At 33.7% G+C, this 16062-nt stretch overlaps 1 protein-coding gene across 7 annotated transcripts in view; it reads right to left on the bottom strand.

Annotated features, from left to right (window-relative positions):
- The window catches only part of STXBP5 (syntaxin binding protein 5), a 105429-nt gene that overhangs the window by 30844 nt on the left and 58523 nt on the right, over positions 1-16062 (bottom strand). For all 7 annotated transcript variants that reach the window (XM_088161591.1, XM_014885198.2, XM_014885195.2 and 4 more), the window contains exons 10-18: positions 14718-14872; positions 13647-13719; positions 11402-11549; positions 11102-11169; positions 10070-10110; positions 8967-9187; positions 7224-7402; positions 5307-5432; positions 4685-4836 (exon numbers count right to left, since the gene is read on the bottom strand). In XM_088161591.1, coding sequence (XP_088017717.1) covers positions 4685-4836; positions 5307-5432; positions 7224-7402; positions 8967-9187; positions 10070-10110; positions 11102-11169; positions 11402-11549; positions 13647-13719; positions 14718-14872 — 1163 coding nt within the window. The remainder of the gene's footprint in view (positions 1-4684; positions 4837-5306; positions 5433-7223; positions 7403-8966; positions 9188-10069; positions 10111-11101; positions 11170-11401; positions 11550-13646; positions 13720-14717; positions 14873-16062) is intronic.

Raw genomic sequence — 16062 nt, forward strand, 5'->3', positions numbered from 1 at the left:
GAACAATGCAATTAAAAACGACAACTAAAACTAACTTGATACGATGTAAAAGTTAGAATTAAAAACAACTTGAAACACAGGGTCAAAAAAAAAAAAAAACCCCAGGCCCAACAATCAAACTTTCTGATACAGTTTCAGCCTTGGCTGATGTCAGTCATAGCTGATGTTGGTCTCATGACATTTAAGTTAAAAATTCAAATAGTTCATGAAAAGGGATGGGGAAAAGAACATGACCAAGCAACTCCAGAAGAGTTTTGGGCATGTATTTTCTTCCAGTTTGTCTCACTCCACTTTTTGAATCACTCATAGATTACTGTCAGAAACTTTTCTGATGTAAAATAAAAATCTTTATAAGTCACATGCATGTAATAACTGCTTCCATTTTGTCAGAAATCTAAACTGCCTCTGGTAGAACTAAGAAATACTAGCTTTTAAAGAGTTGTACTACATGGCATTAATCAAAAAGTCACATAAAATCTTGTAACTCTCACCAACAGTAATTTACAAAAAAAGTGTTATGCTTCATTTTCTCTGTGAACTTATGGAATTAAGCAGGAAAAAATAACATCTATATATAAATTTTGGTGTTTCATCATGAAATTATGACCTGTCTCATTTTGTTATCAGTACTGATTTAATGACTCCTGTCTTATGTAGCAAAGAGTATATAAAGCAAAAGTTGCCTAACAGTGTAAGCCTCCATCGTGTATAGTTTTCATCACACTATAAAGCTTTTACTTACACATTTCATGTCTTTGGGCACATGGCCAAAGGTGATTTTCTACACCCTCCCCCCTCACTATTAGACTCTGAAGGCAAACGTTTGATTTTGTTTTTAACCTTGACAAGCACCTGGCGACACTGTCTGGCAGGCCTTAACAAAACACAGATACTGCATGCTTCACAAACTATAAATTGCCACCCAAAACATGTGAGTAATATACCTGGTATGAATCACTGATAAATTCCATAACACGATCCCAACTGGGAGCTTGTATCTGTAGAGCTAGCCTGAAATGACAGTTTACAGTCTAGCTAGTGTAGAGAGCCTTGTCTCTAAATAGATGCTGCTTTAAGACGGGAATCTGAATTTCTTTTCTGAGTAGAAAAAAATAAGATGACAAAGAAATACATCATATTCTTGCAACACAAGAGAAGGGAAAAAAAATCTCGCATTTCCATTCATATTTTAGAAGATACGTAACTCTTATTCTACAAAATTTTTTAAAAGATGCCTTTGTAATTTTTCAATTGTTTGATTAAGGACGTACCATTTACTAAATCCTAAGTATGTTGGCAGATACTGAGGATCTATTGAATTGACATTTTATGCTGAAACATAAGGAATATAGTGTTTTTTAACGAGGAAGGACCAATCCTTCCTGCCTTTTTTGGAAGTGGTTGAATGCACAATAGCAATATGCTGTTCTGTTGCATACTACCTGAATGCATGTCTAAGCTAGTTTGTTTTTTTTTTTCCTTAAATACACTGTTGTCTCAAAGAATATGAATTTTCTAAACCAACCACATTACATAGAAAAGCACTTTTTCTAGGAAGATTTAGATATTAAGTACTAATATACCCTTATTCATAAAAAAAAATAATTTTGAAGTATTAAAATAGAAATTTTTTCAACATTGAGATTCAATGAAGGCACATCTTTTAAAGCAAAACCAAGGAAGCTTAAGCTCCTTGCATTTTTGAAAACATTAAATACAGATAGTAAATATCCAAGAAATGGAGAATGCAAAATCCAAACTTTTCTATCCCATATAGTTCTAATCCTATAAATAAATCAAAGGGTACTGCTTAAATGTAACAGACTATTTGTGGAAAATTATTGAAGCAATTATTGAACACATACACTGAAAGAACTATATATAATTAGAAATGTTAAATTATAACTAAAAACATAATTTTCAGTTTTTAAAATTACTGACTCCAACTAACCAAGATACTGTCAGGATGGTAAACAGAAAGAATTACATGGTTAAGAAATTAACTCTTGGGTACAAAACTTGTTTAAACCTATTCCTAAATAAAATAGTCCAAGTAAATTCAGCTTTACAATATTTACTAGTTTTGGGATTTCTACCTTTTTGTTTGTTTGGTTTTGGTTTTTTTGGTTGGTTGGGGGGGGGGGGTTTATTTTTTTGTTTTCCCCCCTAAAAAAAAAAAAAACAGTGCCAGATCCTGGTTTTCAGTTCTGTATCATCTTAAGGCAGAGGTATATCTTTCACACCTACCTCCCTTTCTGTCATGGCAGTAGAGGAGGAAAGACCATAAAGAAAGCAGTATTTGGCAATTGAGACTATGCTCTGAGATGTGCATATCTCTTTTCTTGTTGGGGGAAAAGAAATGGCAACACTAAGATGGACTACAATTTCAAATCTGTTTTACAGTTTTGTTTGGGTTTTTTTTTTTTGAAACTCCATTTTTACAGCAGCTTCATCTACTCTACTTCATTAAAAAAAGGACTGAGATTACCTACCTCTGCCTGAGGGCTGGAGAAAAGTGGCATCCTAAGAAAAGGAACAATGTTAGCTTTTAAGAAATAAGCTTTACATTCTCCAGACTCTTGGATGCTGTGAATGATGTAGCAAGTCAGACTCTCTCAGGTAATCCATGGTTCTAATGGGTTACCTTCCTTACACAGATACCTGAACTTCAAAACTGCTTGGAAACCGAACAGCACTGTGCAGTACACAAACACCTCCACTCTTAATCCCTCTAAACAATATTTTTGTAGAACTAAATTTTCACTTTTAGAAGAAGAACCTCTCTGTAATCACAATGTTTATTCTTATCATTGCTGCTAATACTGTAACTCTGAAGTTTTGAAGCACTTTCTGCCAGAAAGAGAACCAAGCAAGGAAAGTTTCTAGTAAAGTAACACTAAATTTGTGAGTAATATCTTAGCTCTATAAACATCAGCAAATGCCGAGATAGGATCTCCTTTTGATTTTGAGATTTATTTATTTAAAAACACAAAATACAGAGACTATTATAGTTGCTTTTTTCCTATAAGTTTCTTTAAAGATATCATGAACGAGAAATACAATGGATGCAGGATGGATTGAAATCAGTTTCTATAAGTAAAACAATTACTTAGAAAGGAGTAAGAAAAATAATTATGGTGAGGGAACAAAACAAAAAAATCAAGTTCTGATGTTCAAAAAATATTGAATGCCATGAGATGACTTACTTATATAAGAGGTGCGAAGCTTTTTCACAGACTCTGAATATAAGTTAGAAAGGCCGCACATGCAAGAAGCCACAGTCAGCATACCTTCATGAAGCAATGAGAAAAGGAAAGACGGAGACACTAACAGTACATTTCAGACAGAAAAGCCAGCCAAGTAACTTCTACAACCAGGTTATTAAAACGCTATTGCCATGCAGATTGTTAGTATCAGAAGTTATGAAAAAAATATAGCTATATTCATGAGCAAAAAGGACTTTCATCATGAACATCTTAGAGACACATTGAAACAGAGTTATGTGGATCCAATTTATTGGATTGAAATAACAACAGTTAAGAAAACAAAGGCAAGTGATGTTTAAGGTTTCAAAAGGTAGTTTATAATCTATATGCATGAGGCAAAAGTTAAACCCTTTACTCCCAGGACAAATTAACACAGTCAAACAGTAAAGCTATTTCTTTCTCTCACAGTTTATTTCATACAAGAAAAAATTTTATCTGACAGGATACCAACTGTGTACACTCTGCTCTATATGAATGATTTCTTAGATTCATTTCCTCAGTTGAACTAAGATGACTGGTGTTAACCGGATCTTTTTCAAACTATCCATTTACCAAAATACCTCCTAGAACATCCATTTCAATTTGAATACAATATTACCTGAAGAACTTACAAGGACTTTATTCTGGATCTCTTAAAGAAAGTAACACTCAATCATGAGGGGTTTTTTTGAACAGTTTATTATTATGTCTTGTGCTGTTTTCTGAAATAACTTAGGAGTATCCATGACACATCAAGGAGAAGAAAACTTTAAAATACCAATTTTCCTTTTGGTTACTAAAAGCTTTGCATTTTGATGGATTAGTCACTTTCTTTTTTAGGTGAAAAAGAACACTCTTCAGCATATTTTTAAATCAAAGTCCTTTTTTTTTTCTTTTTCAAAGAGATTTATTTTACCAGTTTGTATGTAGAAGTTTATTTTCTTCATTTAAATCAAAGGTTTCCTCTCAAGCATAACATAACAGTATTAACAACGTAACATGATTTAGTTCATCAGGGACATTTGTAGTCAAATTTTAAAACAGGAAGCCAAAAGATCCCAGTAAACACTCAGGCTATTTGCAAACATTAATGGATTTATACAAACATGTAATATGGATACTAGCTTTATCAGAAATATCAATATACTTCATGCTGTGTAAATTCTTGTAAACTGCCTAAATCTATTGTAAAATTATATTTTTTCTTAAAATACACATTACACTGAAGAATAAGTAATGGTATGAAACATCAGTAGATTCCACTAAGTAACAATTTTTAAGGAAAAATTAAGTAACAAAGCTGCAATAGTGACATTAGAAACAGATCAAGAAGAAAGAAAACCACAGTGAAGAATGTTTGTACTCAAAGAATATACATTAAGACTAGATGACCAATTGTGCCTTTCTTCTGAGCTTAAAATATATTTTGGGTTACTCACCTCCAGATGGTTGCCGAGTTTTTCGGGGGGATCGTGGCTCCCTGCGATAGGGATCATTGGAGCCATACAGTTCAATAGTGCCTAGATTCAAGAGCACTGTCTTCTGGAGGTAATCAACCATGGCAATACCATTACAGTTTCCAAAAACTACTCTGGAAAAAGAGAAGTGAAAGGAAAGACAATGCTAATTAATTGTTGGTAATGTGTCATACAAATATTTTTGAAGTTCAGCATTTAGTACTTCTTAAATTTTAGGAATTACCCTAGATTGCACTTAATTATAAATTACTATTTTAGAGTGCACTACTGATTAATTGCTCTCCTGTAAAAACATAGTGCTGAGTAGAACAGACCAATGTAAACCTATCTGACACAGAGCCTTAAGTGACACTTACTCTTGGCTGTAAAGTGCTAGGTGAGGAACAATGATGCTGATTTGCTTCTGCTCTTAGCATCATCAGTATCTGCCATGACCCAAAAGGAACTCTCCCAGAAGCATGAGAAACTGATTACCTCTATGTTGCTGTGCAGCTCATATGAACACACACAGAGACTCAATATTAATGGATAGTTTTAAACCACTTTAATGGAATAATGAAAGAACTGTGCAGAATATACTTACAGGCCATATGCTGAGTTGATGGCTAAGCTGGTTATTTGTTGAGGAGGTTCTCCACTCACCCACACCAGCTGGATAACGAGCTCAATTTGGTAGCCTGGAGACTGCTTGAGAGGAGAATTTTTAACTCTGCAAAGTAAACAAAACATGGTGTCTCCATTGTCTCCATGTTTTCCTTATGGGATCAGAGTTGATTAAATTCTATACCATGCCAGACTTTAAAATGATGGAAAATTGTAAAAACTTTGATCAAACGCAAATAAAAGCAACCAGAATAAAAAGCCACATTGAAACTGGGAATACACTTCTTTTGATTCACTACCTAATTGAAAAATAACCGAGCAAAGATCAAAAATGTTTCATTTTTTTCCAACCTCAGAACAAGGCATAATAGTGCTATTGTGCTGTATTTCCTTGAACAGATACAGGTGTTCAATCAGTGTCTAAAAAATAAGGTGTTGCCTATTTTTTTCAGAATTTCCAAAAGAACTCTGATTTAGAGAACGGAAAGGGGTAAGAGGTGTATGTGGAATAAACATAATGAAATGGGAAACAGAAGCATGATGTATTGAGATAAATGCAAATAAAAAGCTGATGATACAGCAAAGCCAAAATGAAAACAATTAAATTATTGTAATGGGAGACCAATTGTATGCAATGAACTTGGGACTGAGGGAATTGAAACTCCTGTAAAGATGTTGTTTTCATGCTGACAAATAAATTTACACAGAAAGGATTATATCTTGCAGTTTTTTTTACATGAACAAAGTTATGTAGAACAAGCTCCTGTTTCCTGAATTCCACTTATTTAACCCATTTATCCTCACTAATGGATATTTTGGTTTGACAATATTTTACATAAGTTTAGAATTTCCCAATTTTTCTACTTAGATGAGTTTCCTTCAGAAATACACCTTTCCAACTCAGTGCAATCAATACAATTTGAAAACTCTTACGCAAATAAAGCAACCCCATCAGAATTAATTGTCTTCTGGATGGATGCACTCAAAGAATTAAAATCCAAGTTGGGATCTTAAACTTCAGAAAACAAAGTATATACTTAACTTTCTATGTCTAGATACATATTAATGGATTTCTTACATTTTGTTAGAAAAAGTGATGGATCAGAAATAACATAATGCATTCTTAGTGTAGGAGAGTAAAAACAAACAGACTTTTTAAACTCTAATTTCTCTAAATGGGTAAAAGCTCACACAAAGAAGATTGCAGAAAACTCCCAATTAAAAAAGATAAAAAAAACTTGTCAAAGACCTACAATAAGAGCACTATTAGGCATCATGCAAAGTGAAGATCCATGACAAAGGGACATTTAACTCTGTTTCCAAAAAGCGAAGTTGTTCCCTTGGAGGATTTTCAAAAATAAATATTTCTATAGAAATATAGAATATAAGACTTAGCACTCAGCTAACTATCTGTAAGAATTTTCACTTGAGATTTGCTTCTAAAACTTAAGGCTCTGCAAAATTAACAGATGAAACATATTCAGACATACTTGGTCTAAAGTTAAAGAGAGCCATAAAACCCAAATTTTCCTACTCATTTCAAGGACAATAAGATATCAAAGTGACTGAACTGCTGCTATTAAAAACTGTTTGCTCTAAGGCATGATCATCTATAGCTATTCTAACATCTATGCCAAATTTTCCTAAAATCAGGTAGATCAAAAGGAAAAGGATTTTTTTTTAAAAAATCATCTTAAGAAGTTTAAAAAGTTAAGATTGCAATATTTCTTTCTTAAAGCAGAGCTCAAATTTCAGATACTTGGAAAACTTTGCAGTACAAAATAAAACATTTTTACCAGCAATGACATTATCTGTAATGATATCGAAGCACATATACTCTAATCACATATTCTTGCAATGTTTCAGACTCACTGAAAGTACAACAGAATATACTTACTTTAAACATGGGACATTATCACGAAGTCCATCAGATGAACTGCTACTAGTAGATGGATGAGACTGGGGAACAATGGATTGAGGATTGGAACCTGTGCCTGGAGTTGGTACAGGTGGCACCTGTTCACCATCTGGCGTTTCAACATCATTTATTTCATACAGGAGACGTACTTCCAGCATCTGTTAATTAAAGGAAAAAAAATATCAGTAAAGTCTGCCTTTCAAAACACTGAATATGAAATAAATGAAGTGCAACTGAGGATAGTAGTGACATCCAGAACTTTTCCATCTTTTGAAAGATAACAGTTTAATAAACAGTGTAGCTTAAAGACACATCTAGTTTTCAGAAATACAGAGTCATATTATTACAGACTGAATATCTGAAGACTGCTAGAACATATATTGAATGTCTGACATATTTCCCAATTTTAAAAGTTCGCTTCTTAATATCAAAAGAAATTAAATACTGGACTCATTTAATTATCATTCTGCTGACACACATTCTCAGTTACGAAGATGACTTGTCTTATGTACTTCAGGAATGGTAAAACAGAGCCAAAGCAACACAGAAAGTTAAGCTTTTACTGATGCAATATTGTACACATGGTGACTCATTTCAATGTTTGTGTTGTTTTGAACTGGATCATACATTTTAAAGAACTAAAAGTTCATTCTGACTTTAGATTTCCTTCTCCAGGATCTGTAATATCGGAATCATAATCAATATGTAATATCAATATCAGAATTAACTGCAGTGCTGTGTAAAGGAAATATTCCACTGTTTTATTACCATCTGCAAAATAGAACCTAACTCATAGACTATAGAACTATACAGTATTTCTTAAAACATTGAAGAGTACTGAAGACTAGCTTGATCAGGGCTGATTCATAAAAACTGCTTAGAAAAAAATATTCCCTAAGAAGGGTATGTACTTCTGCATGAAAAACACAAAAGAAAAAGCCCTACACCTCAGTTCCCTAAACTAAGACATGTTATCATAAGCGAGCAGAATAGGGAGGGGATGGTGTATGGGTGTTGGAGGAAGGAGGTGAGAGAAAAAAAGAACTACATTACAATTAACACTTTACATAGAACAGGCAACACTTTATAATTAAACATTAGGTTATACTTCATACATTCAAATGCAGAAATTCGTATGTATGTGTTTCTAATTTAACAAGAAACTTCTCAAACTCTTGCCATACAATCACTGTATCTTATAGAGAATAAAACAGTGACACAGCAAAGTTCTGAACAGATTTCAGGGCACGTTTGGCACATTTTTACTCTTCTAGCTCTGCATAGTGCAGAAGTTTTGACAGGACAGATGGTAATTATGAGGACTCAAGGGATCAACTCCCTAAAAGCGTGGAAAAATCTTCAACTCCATAGCTCATTCACTTCTGTTATCATCTTACCTTGGAAACAACCAAGTTTCGATCCACTATTTGTTTTGATAGACAGACCAAAGAATGATTTTTGGCTGCAAAACCTCAAAAAGTCACTGAAAACCAGTATCTCAGCATGCAATATTTACTTTTAATTACTTTGGTTTTTTAATTTTACTTTTGTTGAATTTCATAATTAATTACTTTCTCTGCAAAAACATGTCTTTGTTTTGAGTCAATGATTTTTGGTCCATTTCACTAATATAATTAAAGACAAAAAAAAAAAAAGAAAATGCTAGAACAGTCTTATTATAGTTAAATCCTACAAAGTTAAAAAATGGTCGTAACTCTTTACCGGAATGACTTCTGTTGTCATTTCCTGCTTGCTGAACCTGTAAATAATGACATGTGCAGAAACACCAGCTATGCACAGCATTCTACTTTCTGGGCACCATGAGATGATCTGAATAGCGTATGGATCTTCATCTACTATATCTGTGTTTGGCCTGTCATCTTTATTCCGTGATTTTTCAAACACTTTGGCTGTTTTTAGCTTATAGAGTACTTGCAGCGTTACTAGGAACAAAACAAAAGAGAAAAATTAGTTTTGATCGAACATATAGCTAATATATTGATACAGTGCATTCTTGAATTGTATACTTCTCAACTGGAATTTTAATTGTGTGTTAAATTTTCATTCAATTGTCTTCATGCTGATTTCAAACTTCACAGACATATTGTCTAATCAATGGCCTAAATTACTGCTATAAATACTAATCACAACATTGAGGAAGCCTAAATTATAGCATCCTTTCTCCTCTTCCATATTTCAGTGGTTTTATCTGAATTACATTTCTCTAGTTCATCTGTAGGACTGTCCTATTATAAAGATTGCAAAGTTTTTAAAATCAATAAACAGCATGCTTGCAATTTCTCCCTTAATAGGCTTATTTATCTGTTTTAGAAAGAAACTAAGTATCTTTAACAGAACGTCCTTTTGACAGATCAATGCTGAATAGAATTTTTAAGCACAAACAAAAACACAGGTTTGGCTTACCCTCTCCTCTCTACCAGGTTCCACTCCCACTCCAAATCAAAATTAAAGATCTGTAACACTCCAAATAGTCCTCCTCCCAGCTTTTAAACATATACATTGCATCTGTTCCCTCCCACAACCACACATGCCTTAGCTTTTTGGAATCTCACCAGTTTCCCACAAGTTTTCAAAGACAACTGATGACGATTCCAAGATGGCTTAAAACAGCTTTTAAGTACCAAGAGTAAGGTTAGTTTCAACTAGACCAATTGAAACATCTAACTTTGTGCAACCATTTCTACTTTGAATTCTTGCTGCATTTTTCACTGTGAGCTGTGCAGAATATCAGATGTAACTGACCCTTTAACTGAAGATGAAAAATTTAAAACTCCACAGGAAAAATCTCTACTCAAAACACTTACTTGCTGACGCATCCCAAAACTTGATTGATCCATCAGCATGCCTATGAAATATAAAAAAATAATGAGATGATGAAATGATTGGTTGGAGTGCTCAACCTCTATAAGAAAGTACACAATTAACATTCTATTTTTATCAGTCTTCCTAGTGACACTATTTTCTAATTTATTAAAAGCCGGTATTTTACCAGCATGTGCTTCAATTACTTTAGACAGAAGAGACAAGAAAAACATTTGAAGGCTAACATCCTGATTAACTGTACCATATTAATTTACCATTTTAAATACTGAGGCATACATTACCATGCACTGTTTCTTAAAAGATACCCTATATTAGGAGCAACACTTGTAAAGAAGATGTCTAAATATACAGTATCCCACTGTTAATGAGTCACCTAACTTGTTTATTTAGCCTTGAGTTTGAGAATCAGATGACTGCATTTTTTCTGGACTTTCTCAAAGTCTCTGCTGATTAGGGCTAATGGGCTGCTCTAAAAACACTTTAGTAGTGCTCTCACTTTCAGTGAAACACTGCACAGTTATAAATTAAATTTCACTTATGTTCCTTACAGTAGTATTAGAAAGATGAGCCTCAAAATGATCAGATTTAGTATTTGCTTGTCCTTTTTGAGATAAAAAATTGGCTTCCCTTTGAGAACTGAACTCAGTAACTACTTAATGGATCTGTCATGCTTTAAAACAATACTCAGCTATTTTTCAAAAATTAAAGAATAGAAGATAATTTTGATCCAAGATACTTTGCTAGTAAGCATACGTAATCACAATACCACATAATAACAATAATAATACCTGTGAAACACCTGCTATCATTTTATTTCTACCTTCCCTTCCACATTCTGCTTTCCTTTCTCAGTAACACATCAAGGAGATTATGCCAAGGACGTGTCTGGTGACCATAATTTCATGAATCACTCAAACCACTCATACAAAACAATGTTCTAAAAAAGAAACAAAAAATTCGCACTTCTACTTAATGAGCTAAGAAAGTTATTAATAGACTATGGTATCACTTACCCTGTAATAATTATCTCTGAATAGCTCTGAGTGATCACACCCCAGTTGCCACCACTGATAGGCCATTCCTGGAAGATTAACAAATACACTGAGGAAGAAAACATCATACAGTGCGAAGTTAAGGCAAATTACTGCAGGTCCTCCCCAGACTTTAACCACATATATCCTTCCCTGCTATTAGCCACTGTCAAAGGCAGGCTGAGTCAGATGAAGCTTTGGTCTTAGTATGGCCACTCCTATTATTTAGAGCTTCTGAGTCTCAGTATTTTAAAATACAAACATGTGTAGTAGATATTGTACCTTCTTACTATAACCTTGACGTTTCTGTCGAGCACCAACTGAATAGAGTGCAGGTATGAGATCCACAGGACAATCAGCAAAATATTCACAACAGGTAACTGGAGACTCATGTATAGTCAAAGGATAGGGATTCTCAAATATAGGATACCTTTAAAGGATGAAAGAGGATAACTGTTAATCTAGGGAAGACTTTAAGTGCAGAACAGAAGTAAAATACTAGGGACTAAGCTGGTATTCTTTTCATAGAGAAGAATAAATGCATATAAAATTAGACTATGAACAAATATACTATGCAACTTTACTGCTCATCTAGTATGTGATAAAGATAGTGTAATACTCTAGATGGAATCTCAAGTTTGTACAGTTTTTAGAGTTTTTCTAGAACACTACTATTCCCTGTAGTTTTATATTTTCAGAAGCATACTAATTTAGTGGCCTGTGGAAAAAAAAAGTGAGCTGCCAAGTCTCAGTTGTAGTAACATGGAGTTATGAATTTATCTCTAACTCTTCAGTCTGTTCTTCTAGGGATAAAGACAGGAAGACTCCCATCTCACTTTGTATTAGCACACTGTACTAAAACAGAAAGTTGTCCAGCATTTTGCATGGACAATTTTGCTTAATCTACTTGCTACTCCAACATTCTGAAAATTACAGATAGCAACACTCAGTTACCAATTAGAAGAACATACACACACATGCTCCCTCACCATTACCTCCGTCTGAAAAGTGACGGAGGCCTAATGAGGAAAAAGGACAATAATACTAACAGGGATAAATGTATCTGTGTTCAAAGAACATTTATCTTCAGAGAAATGAATGCTATATGTTGTTTTCCCCTTTTTATGCCCCCTTTTTTGAGAGGTGAAAAGACACAGCTTCTCAACCCATCTAAAGAAAAATTAGCAACAACTTCTGACCATCAGGAACTTTAGACAGGGCTAGATGGAAAGCTACAAAATATTTTAACAACCACATGCAGAAGAGGCTTGACTTTAACAAAATATGACAAATCCCTGTGAGAACACAAGGTAAAAGGAAGCCTGAAGATTTTTTTGGTATTAATTTCATTTCTTTTTCAGATGACAAACAACTAAGAGTTTTCAAGCCAATCATAACTAAGACCATTGTAAAAACATAAACTGCTGAAGATTTTTTAGTATGAAATAGAAAAAGCTTTAACATAACTTCAAATTTCAGGCACTTCAACCTAAATATGAATGTTGACGCTTAATGCTATTGGTATATCTTAAGTCTTGGATACAGCATATGGCCATGAAACACTGAGAAAACCTAAATGAAATTGCTCAATAGCTGCAGCGATATTAGGACAAAACTTGATCTTCTTCCAAATTCCATAGTCTTCATTATCTAAGGTGTCACCATTGACTTTGAGGACAAATATTCACAGGTTTTTGTTTTGCCCTAGAAGGATGTTCTTTTCAAGGATTTTTCTTCATTGACCATTGGAGATTTTAATCAGGAACAGTACCAAGTTCTTACCTAGTTCCTCTGCTCCTGTTCTTTTAACAGTTCGTTGTTACTGCCATTACAAATGTTATACCCTTCATAAAAAAGTCGTAATGTCTAGAATTTTTAACCACCAGTAATAACAGTGTATGGAATATTCCATGGACAAAGCAACAAGAGACTCAATGTTTTAGACAGGCATTATTTGTGAATACTGCAATAGGATGCTCCTTTTAAGTAAAATTTCTTGCCACAGATGTAAGCCAGGAAGTAGATGTTATCATTCAAATTTTATAAATATTATATTATTGCATCAGGATGGAGTTACTTTAAGCAAGACAGGCAGCATTTTTTTTGGCAGTAAGATCAGCAAATATATAAGTGATGACAACAGCCGAAATTACTTGGCTTATCTGATCAGTTCTTCTCCCTGCTTCCTTCCTCAAAACTACAAGATCCCCAAACTTCAAAATCCCCTCACAACACTAAGGAATCAACTTCAAAATAAATTGTGATACTTAAAAAGCAGAAGTGATCTATGAATAATTTTGGTCAGTCAATCAAGCCTGGAAAAATTCACATGATATTCTACTCATTTACTACAGATTAACTTGAAAAAAGTTGATATAACAACATTTTCAGTTCATTTGAAGAAACTTTATATTTAATATTAAAAATTTTGTGTTCTGAGGTATTAGGTAAGACTAAAAATCTATAAAGTAGAACAGTAGGCTGATCACTGCAGCCAATGATTAAAAAGACTACAGAAGATTCTTACCCATTTTGTGCAAGGTCAATCAGTACTAAGTCCTTTTCTAGGAGAACAACTACAGCATATGGTTCCTGAAAGTCTGAAAAAAACAACAAAAAGTTATCTATTGAAAAATGGAGCTCATGCGTGTCCAGCCTCAAGAATGGAATCACTGCTTGCACTCTGGCAGCTGAGATTAGAAAGCCACTTAGATTACTATAGCCTTTGAAGATATCTTATACATGCAGACTCCTGAATATTCCAAAGTTAAATTTGGAAAAATCATGTTCTTTTATTCAATATTCTCAACACAGAAAAAGGAACATGCAGAGTAACTTGTATTGCAGGTTATATGAGACAAAGACCTAATTTCTGAGTAACATCCTCTCACCCCTAAACTGCTTTTCTTCATATTCAGTGGAGTTTACGTTTTAATTGCTTACAAAATGGCTCAAAAGACAGCTGACTTGACAGTAAATTAAGAAACTTGAAAGTTTCTGAAGTTTAAATTGCCCTCTTTCAGACAGATCTCAAATTCCAAGCTAAGCAGTTTTATATACTCTGCTGGAAGCTGACAGCTAAAACCATTGGAATCATCAGCAATATACTACTATTAATCTGAGATAACTACCTAAACTATGATAAGAAATTCCCTGCTGCAGAAGAGAGATTACAGGTAAGTGATGAAATCCATGTAAGTATTGGAATGAATAAAGCCACTGAAAGTTTAAAATAATCAAAAATGCCCCCCATGGTTTGACACTGACATGTGCCCAAATATCCACATATGCTCCAGTAACTACAGCTTAAAGTTGTAATGCCTCATGTCTGCATATGCTTTTGGGATTAAAAAGAAAAAAAAACATGCTATGAGTAATTGGCTTTTTTTCTGGATAAAAAATTAGCTTTATAATAAGCTATTCTATTATGATGTTTTGGCAAGTAAACCATACTTCAGACAATAGGGATAACAGATGTTGCTGCTGCAGTCTGATCTCCGGAGATAAAACAGAAAGACAATAGTAAAGAATATTCTGATAGGATAAAGCTCCACTGATAAGAAGTCAAAGTACAGAGAAAAATCTTTACAGAGCCTACCATTAGGATATGGAGTTTCACACAGGGTTAGAAAGTCAACAATAGAATAATCCATTTCTAGCACAGCAGTACTTTTCCCATGCATGACTGTTAAACAGGGTCTTCTTCCTACAGTGTCATATGACAAGCCTCCTGAGAGAATGATGAAAGGCTCCCTGGAATAAAGCAGAAGCATTTAGGATCAAGTCAGGATAATATGCTAAAAGAGAATGGGCAGGTTTTGCAACCTTATGGTAAAGTTCAATGAACTGTCATTAAGCAGAGATGGAGTAAAAATAATGCAAACCAGCTCTCATGCAAACCAGCTCTCATAAAATATAGAGCTTGTGTATGAATTCCAAATCTTATTCAAACTCTCCTTTAAGTCAGACATCTCCTCAAATCATTTTGTGGATTTAAACAATCTTTATAACTTCTTGGCAAGATGAGATATTAAAAAAAAAATTGTACTACTTTAGAGTTGTTTCTTTTCTACTGAACTGCAGATTCAGACTTGTCAACAGTGCCATTTTTCCATAACCTAAAACACCCCAGCAAAATCAGGAAGAAACTAGTCCCATTTACTTGCTTAGAGTAATATGACTGTCTTGGAGATGCAACCAACTGCTTGATAAGCCTCAAAGATATAACATCTTTTAAGTAACATCACATATTTACTCTACATGTTTTATCCATTTTTCCCCCTACCACCATGCACAAATTTAAGAAATCTTGTTATACATTATTCTTACTGCAAAATCAAATAGCTCAGTAGAGCAAAGCAGAGATATTTCTTCTAGACTTAAGAAGAGACTAGAGGCTTCCCTTGAAACTTTTTAAAAAAGCCTTTGCAGAAACATACTTTTAAATACATCCAGATATTTCCAATATGCACATAATGCATAGTTTACTGTATCATTTATTGTAAAACAAAATGAAGTAAATATGTTCATTTTACCAGGTATTTTCTTATTTCCTGATTGTCAAGAGTCACTCATCTTAATACTGCTTATGTTTGAAATAGGACATAATCCTTTTTAAAGAGTAGACTGACTGTTCGTAACTATGCAGCTCAAAAAAAAATGCTACCCATGACTGACTATTGCCTGAAATTTCAAATTATATTTCTGAAGGAAAAATAGGCATTATGCATATCTATCAGTTGCCTCTGATCTGCTTTTATGCTCATTTTCAGTAGAAATCTTAACTTTCATTAGCATCTTCCTTGGAAGTAGGTAGTATATCAATATCAGGAGAAAATTTCTACAGAAAAAAATCATTCTGATATATTGTAAAAAGAAAGGAAACCTTTTTTTTTTCATCCTTTCCTATAATACCATCTTCTCCCATACTGTCTAAATGGCTT

Source organism: Sturnus vulgaris, chromosome 3 (assembly GCF_052056855.1).
Source record: "Sturnus vulgaris isolate bStuVul1 chromosome 3, bStuVul1.hap1, whole genome shotgun sequence".
Lineage (NCBI taxonomy): Eukaryota > Metazoa > Chordata > Aves > Passeriformes > Sturnidae > Sturnus > Sturnus vulgaris.